The sequence below is a fragment of the Apteryx mantelli genome, chromosome 3, assembly GCF_036417845.1.
Source record: "Apteryx mantelli isolate bAptMan1 chromosome 3, bAptMan1.hap1, whole genome shotgun sequence".
NCBI lineage: Eukaryota > Metazoa > Chordata > Aves > Apterygiformes > Apterygidae > Apteryx > Apteryx mantelli.
In genome coordinates, this window is record NC_089980.1 from 78,862,392 (window position 1) to 78,878,106 (window position 15,715).

At 40.7% G+C, this 15,715-nt stretch overlaps 1 protein-coding gene across 1 annotated transcript in view; it reads left to right on the forward strand.

Moving 5' to 3' along the window:
- The window catches only part of THEMIS (thymocyte selection associated), an 81,713-nt gene that overhangs the window by 16,497 nt on the left and 49,501 nt on the right, over positions 1 to 15,715 (forward strand). The window contains exons 3-4 of the mRNA XM_013958969.1: positions 8,217 to 8,675; positions 11,477 to 12,522. Coding sequence (XP_013814423.1) covers positions 8,217 to 8,675; positions 11,477 to 12,522 — 1,505 coding nt within the window. The remainder of the gene's footprint in view (positions 1 to 8,216; positions 8,676 to 11,476; positions 12,523 to 15,715) is intronic.

Here is a 15,715-nt window from a genome sequence, read left to right on the forward strand (position 1 = left end):
GCACTGGACTGTGTGTGTATGTGTGTGGGGGGGAAATGGGGGAAGCAAATGAGGTTAGAAAATTGGTAGGAAAAGATCTGACTTAGATCTGGGAGCAGGGCAGAAGGATAAAGCCTTAATATGCAAAGAGCTGGGACTGGAAATGGGGGCAGAGCTGGGAATCTGCATCACAGGGGGACTACAGCCCCCCTCCCCCAAATACACATGTAGGGGATTTCCTATGCCGGGACAGGTGACGGGATCAGGGCCCCCAAGCCCCCCAGGTGAGGGGGCTGGAGAGGGGGAGCCGAGGAAAGAGGCCAGTGGACTTGGGGACGGTGCCTGGGCGGGACGGCTGCTCCGAGAGAGGCGATGGGATGCTTGCAGATCAAGAATGCAGGGAAAGGGCGCACGCAATGGCACATCAGCCCCTGAGGCTGTTTGCAGGGCTCCCCTGCCATTCGCCAGCCGCAGCTGTCATGAACTCTGCCGGGATGGTGGTGCTGCGATGCCTTCCCCTGCTATAGGGGCTTATATGGAGGTCCTAAACTTGTGGCACTTCGGTGATCCGTGTGAATGTTTGAGAGAATGCCAAATGATGGGATTCCATGGTGAGAGGGATGTGTTTTTTTTAACACAGTAAATTACATGCACACGCACAAAAGTACGTAACAGTAACAGTAATGCTAGAAAAGTATTCAGGTGTTCAGAAGATGGCAGCTGTCAGAGTAAGGCTGTCTGTGCAAGGCAGACAGTCAAGGTCTATAGGAAATTGTGGAGAACTCCCAGATCATTATTCTCCTGCAAGTCCATGTCGCACTTGCTACACACTTCCACCTTCTGCAGCAAATGAGACAGGAACCTGAAAGATGACAAGCATTTTCACTACCTCATTCTGATTTATTTCCAAACCACAGTCTAGCTAGTGCACTGAATGAGGCAGCACTCGTATAGAAAAAAACAGCACATAAACATTTAATTAACACTGTATCATAATGCATGCATATTGGAGGCTATATTAATGCTGCACAGGGAAACATAATATGGGTATCTGCTAATGTTTGAATGCCTGACTTAGTAAGCTCATTGATGTTCTTATAATGTTCTGCTGTGAATATGAGGACATGCACACATACATATATATTGTTTAGGTTATGCCAGTATCCAAACTGTTACATGTGTTTTTGCAGAGGAAGGCAAGGCCTACCTCTTGAGCCAAATAAATAAAATGTAAAAACACACAGGAGTTCACTGTCTCATCTGAATTCTACAGGAAAATACCTTCTGCTATGCCTTCATTTTCCATCTTCAAAATATAGATTTCTCCCTGAAGTAGTCCTATGTATCATTTTCTGTTTCCCAGTGGATCCTCACTTTACTTTCATGTTTTTCTTATTCTGTAAATCAGAAACATTTGTATGACCATTTGTTAAAAGACTTTTTTTAGAATACATGCCATTTTCGAGCACTGATAGGTCCCAGATGTAGCAATCAAAGACATTTTAATTATTTGTGGCTATCTAGAGATATTAAAGTACTGCTGTATTGTGAACTCTCCAGATACTTTGTATTCTTCTTGAATTTAAGCTTCTTTGCTATCATTAAAATTTGTTCTATCATCACTATAGGAGGTTATATTTGAACTCTTGACTGGCAGGAGTTTGAACACTGCAATCCTAAAACATCCAATGCAATTGAGTGATAAAAGTATTCTTACATTTATTAATGTTGAATCTCCTGATTTTTAGGACAGAATGACTTGCCATTTCAAATGCTTCAGCTTGGTGATTCTGGATTTCTTGGCATTCAACTGATCAGTTTTACAGCTTGGTGATTTGTTGCCCTATCAAACACATATTTAAATTCAGTGTAAGCACTACAGTTTGCATGCCTACTTACAAACTCTCACAACTAGTATTCTAGAAACCTGGGTATTCTTTTCTACATTAACTTATTTCACCAGAAATATAAATTCAGGGTTCACTTTGCTAAAATTCATCATTGCTATCCTCCACATGATAGGTAGTATTGAAGAGCAGCACTGAAGAGGGTTATAATATCACTGCTTATTAGCCCAATAGCGAGCACTGCTCTCTCTGTCTCTTTCTTGCTCTGTATATGCATCCTTATCCACTTGAGTTCTTTTCAGTAAGATGAAACTTTGTCATTTGTCTAATTTATTTCTTAGCTAAAGAATGATTGTGCTTTGCAAAGTCAACTTGTCCCACACGTTTTTTTTTGACCTTTCTCCTTTTATAAAGCTGTCACTTTATCACATTTATGATTTGAATGAAACATCATATTAGATTGTTGCTGGCTTGCCCCGTCTCTAGAACAAAGCATAGAATGGAATTGGAGTTGATTTTTTTACATTGTCACTGACTGACTTCAGTAAAAATATCATTGGGTCTGTAGAACTGGCACTGTGTTTACATTGTATTTAGAGTGTTCTCTTGCCAATGCTGATGTAAACAGACCTTTTGTTTTAATGTTATTTTCAATTTCCTTTATTGTGAGTTATCATTTCCATCAAATGGGTCCATTTATCCTTTCACTTTGTGCATACTAGCATAAGTAAGCAACAATTCTATTTAGGTTACACTGGGGATAACATCTCTGTGAGAGAAGAACTGGGCTCATTGGCTTTAAACAAGCCTTTCTCTTTGACTTTCTGAACATATTTGCAGTCTACGTAAGTCCTTTTTTTCTGCTCTGGCAAATCAGATTCTAGATAAGGACCTAATCTGGCCTTTGCATTAGAGAAATCACTGCAACTGCAAGTTCACTATCTGTGTTATTTCATTTTGGTCTCATTCTAATAATTTGTTCTTTTTCATGCTTCAGAGGGCCAGGCTATTCTTTCTGTGCTCATACACTGGACCAAAAAAAAATTCTGCTGTTATTTTAGACATTTCAATAACTGCATCTAACAGCATTTTGAACCACAATTTTCACCACCAACAAGTTAGCAGAGATGGACAATTTACACACCTGACCTGTGTGCTGGCACAAATGTTTTCCTTTTGTTTCTTAATACTCCTTGTTCTGCAAAAATATTGCTGGGCTCTCTATCTTCTCAGATCTATGCCAGTTAGTTACCGCTGCTCATTTCTACATGATCTCACAAACACAGAGCTGAGCACTGCTGTCTCTTTGAGCTATCAACCTTTGCGAGCCACAAGACAGGAGGCCTGTCCATGGCTGTGCAGCACATGAGCGGAAGAACTGGGTTTAGACACTAGAAGATTCATCCTCGTATGAGTTAAAATGCTGTCAGTCTGAAGGAACCCACCGGGAGTTAGTGGAGTGAACCCACTGTAAAACAGTGACAGCAAAATCAGTCCCTAGGTCTCCAAGCCAAGGGTGATGTCTACTACACTGCTTTTAGGCGGTGAAGCTTACCAATTGAGGAGGAATGGTAAGGAGCTGGAGGGAACCAAGGGCTCTGAAGATTTGCCTGATTTCTCACCCTGAGCTTCACATTAGCACGGTTGACACTGACTGGGAAGGTAGTGGAGAAAAACCCAATCAATCTGGGGAGAGAAAAAAGCAGCAGGAGACAAAGGGATGAGAACAAGGAGTTAGCATGTGGGAGAGGATGGGGAGAGGAGGATGCTGGAACAGATGAAGGGGAGAAGGGGGTGTTGGGAATGAGGGAAAAGAGGAATGGCAATCAAGTCAGCTCCAGAGAAGTTGGAAACTGCACTCTTCCCTTTCTTCTGCTTTATTTTGGACAATAGAAACTGCTAGCGTAGGACAAAGGATCTTTCTGCTATAGTTTTCTTGAAAGCTACCTCCTGCTCTACTAGATGAGCCTGGCTGCTGGTTTTCTCTTGTATTTTTTATTTTTTTTTCTGTGGTGAAGAGAAGAAAAAGAGAGAATGAAAAGGACAGTTCTTTCCTTCAGGACTCTAACTAAGACAAAATGGGAAGTCTATAAAACTACAGGGAGGTACACTTTATCACTCTGTAACTAACATGAGAGCTGCATGTTATTCTGTAAAAAGATGCTTCCTAGAAACATGCTTTGCCACAGGACTACATGGGTGATCCTTGGGCCTTCTTTTCTCTCTCATACCAGTAGAAATAACTTTTTTCGGTCTCTCAGGCCCCTCACCCCTCTTCAGTATATTTGTATACATCAATGCCGAAAGCATTTCCTGAAAGTTAGGGGGTGATTAGGTTTGGGGCTGACTATCATATTATAGCTAGACAGGTGCTTCACCTGGCAAAATGCCACTAGGTGCAGAAGACTCACAGAGTCTGACTATGACTATAGATTCCTGTCATTATTATGTACATATAGTTGTTCCTCTCTCTCTCTCTATTTTTCCACAAACTATTGGGGAATGGTGTGCCTTGGTTGCAGACCATATTATATTTAGAAAGTAGATCAATGTGAGCAATAATGCCAGCTCTCAATATGCCAGCTGGACCTTTTGCCAGATTCACTATTTCCCTCCATTTCTCCCTCTCAGATGTCCACCCAGCTCTCTTAGAAAAGTCTAAGTGAATTTAAGTCATTCATTTTATGATTTACGAAAGAGCACAAAAATATTTTTGTTTGACCTCAAAATGTCCAAACTTTAGCATCTCAGACTTGCCATATGTCCCCTGCTCCAGAGGATTCTTTGCTATGTTAGGTTTGGAAAACATTTGGTTTTGTAATTTGATTCATAATGATTTTAATGAGGTTCTGAATAGTTCCAGATAACAGTTTTTTAAAGGCGTTTCCCCGTGAAAAATAAATAAAAACATCATAGCAAGGAGGGTATTTGTGAGAAGACACCCATGTCAGATTTTGACAGTTAGTTAGGAACCACAGTGACTTTCACCCATCACACCAGAATAACTTTTTAAATATTCACCTCTTATCTGCAGAGAGAGAAACATATGGAACTTTACATACTCATAAGCATAAACAGGTGGCTATTAGGTGCCTTTAATTCATAGGCCTCATTAATATAGAAGCTCACTATGCAAGTCCACATGGTTCTTTAGTTGTCTGTGCAAGCATTCTGCTACCAAAATTAAGAAAACCAGCGGAACGAAAGATGAAGATTTCTCTGCTCCCAACCCTGAGAAAGTCAGTCTGCCTGGGCCTGTGGGGATAATCAATTGTCTAGTTTTGTATGAGACCTGACAATTACACTTCCATATGAAACCTGCTTTCCAACACAGACTGCTCATCAGTTTGTTGCTGATATAGCTGCTTTGCAAACAGCTCGGTCATCCCAGGGAAATTAGTAGAGCCTGAGTCTAGTGTCAGACTCCCAGAGAAGAGGAATGTTTCTCATACCTGTGCCTTGTCAAATAGTCTCAACTGCAAATGTTTTTTTAATGTGGTTTATGGAGGCTTTTTAACGTACTTCTGGATGTTTTCTAGGGGCAGTACATGTGCTCCTATCTGGCAGATGGGTAAACATAGTTATTGCCTTTGGGATACATCATACGTACTTTGAATACATCCTTTTAAGGAAGAGTTTTCCCATTTCCTTTCTCCTAGCATTGCCAGGAGATGATACCCATTTTGTGCTTGCAAAGCATGACATTGGAACACTGTTTAGGGGATGTTTTGTTTTCCACAACTTTGTTTTGTCATCAGGGACTTGTCACTAATATTTTGTAAATGCTGATGAACCAAGCTTATCTTGATCTTCATTGACAGCTCCAGCAGTGATTAGGATTGGGGAAGCTAACTTGCTTGTAATGATGTTAAAAACAGCTGTGAGAAATGTTAAGCATACTAGTGAGAAAGAAAAGTGTCTTTAAGTTGTGTCTGTGCAGCTATATTCACGGACGCAGTTTCGCTGCAACCTAGAAAAAAATCTGGGGGCTTTCCTGCAGTGCTGCAGTGAGGACATATATGTAGAGGATATATTTGCACAAGCATACTAATTTCACATAAGAAAAGCTAACTATCATGCAGACAGCTGTGAAGGCACAGAATGGTGGAAAGCAGTTACATAGGCACAATTAGTGACTATTTCTGCAGTAAATCAAATACGCAGTTACTGTTTAGGCTGCTGACAAGTGCTCAGAGCTGTTAGTTGCCACAGTTACTAGTGGTCTCATGGGATACCTAGAACCAAACATGCCCAATCTGGTGATAAAATCAGTTAAAAGCTATTCAACACACAGAATCTTAATGGTATATCCTTTAACAGCAAGGGTGCAAAAGCTATGAAGTGAATGTAGCAGTTTCTGTTACAGTGGACCTAGGATCACAGTGATTCTGCAGCAAAAAATGGCTGTTATGGTAGAGGGAATGGTTTGATGTATCCTGGTTTTAGGAATATAATCTTGAGAAGCCCTTGTTTAAGAAGCCCCTCCATGCAGGCCCCTCAACTGTGTTGATACAAGAGTCTTTGTGGGATGGGTGGGGGTGTGAAACTGGGTAAAGGAACTGGTCTGGGAGGAAGTGAGCAATTTGGAGGTTATTTTTAACCAAAGCAATTCCCTGACCTAATTTTTTAAATGGTCCCTCGGTTAGGGGGAAGTCTAGAGAGGGGAGTAAGCGAGCTTCTGCCCAGCTTCCAGCAGGGAAGTGGAAGGGGACGACCCATTCAAACCAGCATCACTCCTGAACAAAATGCATCAAGTGCCTTCATGGCCTGAGTGTGGCTGACGAGCGTGAGGAGCGCTACCCTCGCCAGGCTGTGCGGACTGGCTGGGCATTACAGCTGATGCTGTGGGGACTGCCAAGCTCATTCTTCTGAAGGAAAGCATGGCTCTCTGGCGATGGGCTAGCACGCAGCTTACTTGAAGCTGCAGAGTCAGGCTCTGCGCTCTGGCAGCATCCTGCCTTGCTGAGATCACGGTTCATGCCAGGGGCAGCCTGTCTTTTTCTCATGCTCTGGTTCCCATGAGAAGGGAGCCACGGCCAGTTTGGCCCCAGTTCCCACACTCAGTGACCAGGGTGGAAGGGATGCATACTGTAGATGCATTTAACCCCTTGTCCAGACATTGTATAAACCACTCATGAGATGTGGAGCTACCATGAGAGTCTCTATCGGTGCCGGGCAACACTTCTTGAGGCCCGTCCCATTATTCCTCCATAACTGCGATGGTAGGAGGTTTCCTTGAATGCAAGGATACTGTACCCTTTGTATGGTTCATAGGAGGCAAAAATGTGGAGCAGCAGAGCCCTAGGTTTCTGCCCTAGGATGGCTTTTGGGGAAGGAAGGGAAAAAAGGCATTGTATCACCCTAGAAGCTTGGCTTTGTCTCTGTAGCTGCAGCTACCTGTTAATATGTGGGGCCCACTTACTTGCAAAGTAGGCCTAGGAATAACCTGTGCATTCAGTTATGTTCACTAGGAAGTGAGCCTTAGTCTATGATTGTCCCAGAAAGTTGCAACATAATTCCACAAGGCAGCATTCACACTGCTGCATCCTGGGAAGGAGACAGCTTAATCACACAGCTCAGCTAAGCCCCACTGTTTAGTCCTCTAAACTGTCTACTTCATCTTCCTCTATGGTAACAAACACACAAATACAGAAATGTACACATTTTTCTTGCTGTGTGGACACCTAATGAGACAGCTCCAAGGGGCATGATTAACATGAAATAATAATGTCCCTAGTGGTTAGGGAACCTCAGATGCAGCTTCTGCATTGCGGTACTTCAGTGCTTTAATTGTCTCATGAGAGTCACCCTGATCCCGTGCCCATACTGCAAATTACTCCAACTGGTGGCCTGGGCTATCAGTTGTGCTGAAATCAAATTCCCTTGCTCATTCTTGTCTATAGGTGCTATTTTTCATGTGTGTGCTGTTTCTTTAAGCATATTTGGTCTAGGAATCCCTGGTCTGCATGTGTTAAGTACAGGTAGGATGGATTTTTAGGGAGCAACTTTATCTTGCATTTCACTGATCATATTAGCATTGCTCTTCCTCATACCAGGTCCACATTTATTTCTTAAAGGCTGTTTTCCTGAGAAGACAGATAGGAATATGAGACAATTTGTCTTTTTTGCTGTAGCAAAGAAACTAACTTTATTTCTTTTTATCATGTATGTAAACATGCCAGAAATTTTTTAGCTGCAGAGTAGAAAGGGCTAATTCCAGCCATCTATACTTTGTATCATGCAGTTGATTTTATCTTTATGGAGTCACATTTCTAGCAACAGAATTATCAGCCACAAATTATTTGATATGCTTTGATCACAATTTACAATCTAAAATTTGGCATGGTTTTGTACATTTTTCTTTTTATAACTAAACTTTTCTGTTCCTAGGTCTTTATAAGGTTGTGGCTGACAAAACTCCATATCTTAGCATTGAAGAAATTACAAGAAAAGTCTCTATTGGGCCAACACGATTTGGCCATCCATGTTTCTACTGCCCTGAAGATATAAAATTGGCAAACTTCACCATCAAACATGGTGAGCAGATCACCTTCAACTCTGTGGAAGAGGTCAATGGAACAACGACTGTGAACTGTGGTGTGGTCAGAAACAACCAGTCTCATTCCTTTACTTTGCCCCTTTCGCAAGAAGGAAAATTCTACGAGTGTGAAGATGACCAGATATACACCCTGAAAGAGATTGCAGAATGGAAAATCCCTAAGAGCAGAAACCGGATTGTGAAACTTTCCAATACTTTACACATGTGGGACTCCTCTAATCCACTTCCTGAGAATTTTGATGGCTGCTTGATTCTCATGCCTGTCTATGAAGTACAGGCAGTAATGAAATGTAAGTAAGAACCAGTCCATGATCTGTTCCTCGTTATATGGCAGAATGCTCTTAAACACACACAAGTTGCTCAGAATTCAATTACAGACAGGAGTCATTTTGGCCAAGAATTCCTGAATCATATTTACCACTGCTGCTAGTTTCAAGATTGCAAAACATAAAAATAATATTACCATTTTTGTTTCCTCTACCATCCCTTAATTCAGATAGTTTCCTTGCATTTACTTCTGTTGCCATTTTATTGATACTAGTACCACTACAATTAAATCATCTTTGAAAGGAAAATACATTGTCAAGTGAAAAAGCAAGCTTAGGAATTCAGTTCAGTTCTCAGATTCTCTTACTTTGAATTTCAGACTTTGGCCATGGAGAAGCCATTTGGTCATTTATGACTCTGGCTAGCAATTGGAGAATAGATACAGAAATATATGTTGTAATACACTCAACTACTGTTTATCAATCAACTGCATTTCATTTTTCAGATTCAGAGTGCTGCAGAAAGCAGAACAATATTATTTCACTCCATTGCAGAAAGAACTGTCAATAAAATGTAAACAGAAAGACTCGTGGACAATTTCTGAAACCTCTGAGTTTGAGGAAATGGGAAAGAATTAGAAAAGCAATATCCTTAAGAGCTGTAATTTGTGTATGCATTTTTATTAAAAAAAAAAAACAAAGAAGAAATACTGTTTTGGCCTTGACTAGTCAATACTGTTCTGCTTTTTCTACCAAAAAAGCCAAAACTGCTGGGTTCTTACCAATGTTTATACCCTTGCCTTACTTTAAACTTGTTGCTGAAATTAGTCATGGGAATAAAATTAGAAGGTGTGCAAGGGTATGAACACACAGCAAAATGTTCCTGAGTTATGGTGTCTTGAAGAGCTGAGCAGCAGTAATGAGCCATGTGTGCATGCACAGCCTATCCTTTCTCCACTGAGTGAAAAAAAATAGCTTAAGCTAAAGAGTTTGACCTTGCTTCAGAGGTTGAGGGCAGCCCAGGCAGTAGATGGAAAATTGTTACCCTTCTACTTTTTGGTGCACCCATGCTGTTAAGGTTTGCATGATAGGAACTTAGCTTTTGGGAAGGTTTTGCTGCCTATTGCCTTTATTAGAAGTATGCTAGTCAGCTCCATAAAAATGAAATCATATTACTAAATGTCATTCATCAGGATATTAAGCAGGAACTCTTTTCACACTGGAGATTTTTTCTGGGGAATGACATATGTAAATGGATAAAGTACACGAAAAAGAAATAAGGTAGGCAGTGACTGTTAGAACAATATACTCTAGTTGCTAAATGCTTTTCATGAGATATTACACTGTGTTTGCTATCAGGTTTAATGTGCAAGTTTGGAATGAACAACTTCATGGATTAAAATACTTAGTTTTCCCAGTTCTGCAACTGGATCTACTTAGGTGTATTCATATGCCCCCTTAGCTATAGGTGCAGAATTAATAAAAATTAATTAAATGTTTCTAAATTTTTTTTCAGAAGATTCGGACATGTTAGGTATGCACTTGTGTCTGATAAGAGGGAGAGCTGATTGATTACATTTTCACAGGCTGTGGGCAGGAATCCTTTATACTTCCCATTCTTAATAATGAGCAAAATTATGTATCTGGAATTCCCTCAACAGCTCACAGAAAAATTTCATTTTCAGTAATCATTCCTCCTGCAGGGACACTCCCTTGTGATGCTTAGGCTATTTGTCACCTGAAGATGTTAATGTGACAAAAGCAGAGAGGGAATAAACAGATCCTGAATCACTGACATAACATTCTATCATACAAAATGTCTTATAGTGATTTAAGAATTTTAAAGAATAAGAGGATAAATTTTAAGTTTAAAAGAACAAAATATTGGTATATCCTACTACAAGGAAGTGTGAATCCAGGATATACTATACACTGTGTGCAGATCTAAGCAAAATAAGTCTTAATGAAGAGGATCATTAAATAATATTTACTTGTTAAATTTTATTGTCCTGGTCAGTGATCTGTGGTGTCACTGATCTGGAGCCAAATTCTTAAACAAGCTTTAATTATATAGTCAGTTTTGTGCTTGGAAGTTTTGCATCAAGAATTTTGCAAGTTCAGCTGTGATAAAGGAGTTGTTGTCTCCTGTCAGACCATTAAATGCAGTGGCTTGGTTCTGACAATGAATAAAACCAGATGCCTCGAAAAAAGATGCAAGAGTTCGACAGAGGACCACTGTAGGGAAAATGTCTTCATTCATCCGTGATAAATTTATGCTTTGTTATACAAAGGTTTTCCCTTTCTGAGAAAATGATACTATTTTGTCATAATTATAGATGTTTTTCTTATTCTCATAAATATCAATATACTTTTTTTCCTACCAGACTGGCCATAGTAATATCCTGTGCTTCCCATTTCTTAGGAGAAACCATAAGTCACTATGAAATACAAAAATAGAAACACATCTTGTATTCAATAAAAAGAGTTTGATAAGAGGAATAGCTGATTAAACTTGGAGGTGATGTGAGAAAGACAGTGGACTAGATTTTCCTCTTCCTTTTTCTTAACCTTTTGTTCATTTGTACACCTTTTTCTCATATCATCTTGTTTCTCTCTTCCTCCATGAGGTGTACTGCAAACCAGATAACTGTATATCTCAAATTAAAATAGGCACGCTTTGTTTGGCAGTGTCAACAATGCAGGCACACAAAGAGCTGCACAACACCTCAGAGAATGCCCTTTACAAATTTGGCCTAAAGGGCATGTATATTTTATTTCAGTGTCAGACTGAAAACAAAAATAAATGTATTTCTTTTTCTTTGCAGTTCGAAAGGATATAGTTCATATCCTCTCAGATCTGGATGTTGAAGTCAAGGATATAACAGACTGTTATGATATTAGCTCTTTTCTTCAGCCACTGTCTTTGGAAGATGTATTTGAGAGAACAAGCAAGGAATTTCCTATGGTTGCTGAGATAATGGAAGGGCCACAAGGAAGCCAGAAGCCTTATAACCTATTGTGTACAGGGAAAGAGATTGTCATCTACAAAAAGTACCAGGCAAAAAGAGTCCTCTCCTCTGAGATCAGAAGTGACTCCCCCAAAAGACATTTTTTAATCCCTATGAGCTACAAAGGAAAGTTCAAGAGAAGACCTCGGGAGTTTCCAACTGCCTATGACTTAGAGATAGCAAGAAGTGAAAAGGAGCAGCTTCATGTCGTAGCAACAAAAGCCTTTGATTCTCCCCATAAAGAGCTTTTTTCTGTTTCAGTTGGAGATCAGTTTCTAGTTCAGCAATGCCAGACTAGTGAAGTTCTGTGTGAGGGAAGAAAAAAAGTTGTAGATGTTTTAGCTTGCGAACAAATACTAAGTGATACCTATAAGAAAGTGCTCCTCCCTATGTATATGGAAGGTGGCTTTGTGGAAGTGATTCATGACAAGAAACAGTACCAGCTTTCGGAGATTTGCAAAGAATTCCGTTTGCCTTTTAACGTCAAAGTCTCTGTGAGGGATCTTTCCATTGGGGATGATGTCTTGGCTGCTGTACCTGGTCTGCAGCTTGAAGAAGAAATCACAGACTCTTATTTGCTGATTAGTAGCGTCAGCAGTCCAGTGGACAGCTGGGAGATTCCTGTATATCGCTTAAACATGTCAGTCCATTTGCTCAGCAAAGATGTCCAAACAGTTGTACTCCCTGCGACTAAGACAACAGTGGAAGAGATCAGCGAAGAACAATACTATATGGTGCGAAGATATGAAAACCAAACCCTATATCCACCACCCAGGCCTCCCAAAAAGCCAACAACACTCGCACCAACCCCCCTTTTTGCAGTACCTACGCAAGCGGTATCTGATAAACTACAGGCCCCAAAGGTAAGGTATCACATCTTTTCCTTTGTCTTTGAATCTGTTACAATCACAGGTCACTTTCTGTCAGTTTGTAGTCTCTATTTCACTTGTGTATCCTTATGGCACCTTACAGAGATGGCTCTCAGTCCCCCGTAACAGGTAAATTAGCTGTTATAGACAACAATGGCTAAAATCTCCAGTGTGCATTAATTGAGCCATGAAAAACAATGGAACCATGCCGACTCACAGCAGAAAGCTTGGCCTGGCAATTTTGGATGGATAAACCTTTATTGCACCTATGCAAAAGTGAAGGGAGATGCTTGAAGTGGCTGTGTTAAATGTTTATTAAGGGGAACCATCTGTTTTCGTGATATATGTAAAGAGATTTTTGCTTACCTTGAAAAAGCAGAATTACATTCACAGAAAGTCGGGTTGTATAGATGTTTTTGACTGCATGTTTTCACAGATACCCAAGTGGCAAATAGATTTTGAGTAAAAAGGGCAGCTGTTTTAGAACAGCATCTGATGATCAGAAAAAAGTATCCCTCCTAGGACAGTTTCCTTAGTAGCAGTTAACCGAAGCCAATGCATTTGTTCATTAATTTTCTTGCTTATATTGAAAGAACTATCAAACCAAGGTGCCTCTGGACTTCAACAAGAGAGACTATCCAGCAGGTACATAACTTACGTGACAGTTTCTCGCTTTCACGTGCAAAGGCAAATTCCTCTGCAGGGGAAGAAAAGGGAAATATTAGAAACTTTTTCAGGAGATAGTTATGTTGCTGAGACCTCAGAATGAGACTCCAGGGTGGTTGTGCTGCACTTTAAATGCAATGTAATTCATGGAATTATATTTTGGGGGTTCTGGGAAATGTTATTTTTTGTGTTGCTGTCAAATAAAGGTCCCATTGTAGCGACACTGGAAGGGAAGCCTTTGTGAGTACCTCTTCTTACCTGCTGTATATGTTTGTTGCTTTAGTGCCAATTCCAGGACCATGCACGGGTCTGCACTCCACATAGGTCCTAGTAGATGGTTACGACAGATCATAGGAGAAGTGAATGGGTGAGGTGGGTCCCTCAGTTAAGGGTAATACAGCAAAAAGCTATGCCATTTTCTTGCATCTGTGCTTGTACTATGAAAACTTATTTTCTGCTTGTTTGTACAGTGAACATTGTAGCAGCTGAAATAAACCATTCAGTTAGGTTAGTGTGAATAAACAAGAAACTGGGCCCTGGAGCTAACAGGAAGCATTCAGCCTGGTGGTGGCTCAAGGCACAGAACTGAGGAGGAATTCCCTCAAAATTGTGTTTCTGTTATAACTGTGCCTTTGGTCAGAAGAACTCAGATTGCTTGCTGTAACTGATGACTGTGTGTAGACACCAGCAAGTGCATGCTGACTTGTGCAGGCTAGACTTGTGCAGGAGAGAATATTTTCTTGAAGTAGGGAGAGAGCAATTAGCATAAGAGAGGGATGAGTTCAAGTTGCCTTGCACATTTATGAGTGAGAGTGACCTTAGACTGCAGCTGTCCAGACAGAGAAACACATTTAAGCAGACTGCTCCAGAGGACATCTTTTAGTCACATGCTTGTTATAAATAAATAATAAATTACAGCCAGAATGCTTAGACTTATGCAGATTTGTAAATCTCCTTCCCTGGAAAGGTGAAACAAGTAGAAATTCCTTATGCATAAGATTAAACACCCTGAGCTTTCACATAATAGGTTTAAAGTTGCACAGAATGCATTATCTCTTCTGTCCTGAGCACAGCAAATCCTCTGAGAGGACATGGATCTTAGCTAATAGGCTCTGCTCTGGCCTTTCAGTCAGTGACGGCAATAGGGAGGCTGCATTTTCTTCTCAGGGATATCTGAGGGTTCAGAAAGTTGGAGATTGTGCCAAACTGATAAATGGCTCACTTTGCATATTTTATGACTATGCCTAGATGTATTTGCATGAATAACAGACAAGAGTCCTAATGAGCCAAACTTAAGTCTGACAAGGTGGCAGACTGGAATAAGCTTTAGGATTTCATGAATCACCATGCTTCTTCTTCAGGCAGCACCCTAGCTGGCATTTAGAGAGCTCTGGTTGCTTGTGAGAGGGTGGTGAATGGGTAATTTTTGAATAAAGATGAGGCTGTGCTCTTTGGTTTTGGTTTTCAAGGTGAATATCCATGCAAAATAGTCAGCACATGCATAGTGTTTGCATCTTTGGGGCAGTGTTTTTCTCTTTTTTGACCACTGGTTGGGAAACTCCACTTGGTTTGGTACTCTGAAGTTAAATACTTTTGCTGTATTAGTCCACAGAGGACTAAAATCTGGCTGTTTTATGTCAAAACCTGAGGATGCTCTGCCCAGGTGGATCACTGCTAGCAAGTACTTGTGCTTTGAACACCTCTTAGCTCTTCCAGCAAGGTAGTGAGGGGAGAGTGACTCCAGCTGTCTTTGCCTGCTGTTTCCTGACCTTGATAAGGGAAAAGCTAATGCCAGGAGTGGGACTACGTAGTGTATGTTTCACTGTGTACTTTTGGCCATGTTAGTCACTGAACTGGATAAAATTAGCAACCAGTATGGACAGGAAGTTTCTGTGAACCTGAGATAAGTGTAAGAGCTGCTTCTGCATCCATGCAAGGTCGAATACTGCAGCGATGGGCATGTGTGCGCAGTTTGACACAGCAAAGTCCAGAGACATCAGATAAATTCTCAAACACAATATAGCTGCATTAATAAGAAACTCTGCCCAACCTCTTTACAGGGCTAATTAAGTTGGCTCAGCTTCTGCTGACACAGCTTTCAACTCCAGAGCCTGGGGATCTCTTCTCTCTGCCCTCTGCAGTGCAGTGTGGACTTTCCCTTTGCCTCTCATCTGACCATTTAGTCTGGATAAGAAACACCCAAACCACATAGGTCTGCAGTTTTGTATTGGCTGTTAATTGAATAAGGAGGGAAAAAAACCCACAAAAACATACATGCAAACTAAATCAAGGAAATGAAATAGCATATATCAAACCATCAAATTAATGTGATAGAAAGATCAAACTCTATCTAATAAAGAACATCACCTCTGCCCACAAACCCTACATGCTTTGCCCCTGCTCCCCCCAAGGCCACAGGTGACAAAACAATGACTGCTCGCTTTGTTTAATGGTAAAGCTTAGGGTACTAGCAGTCATTCACAAGGCATGCACATTTCCCACACTAGAGTCACTGGAATAA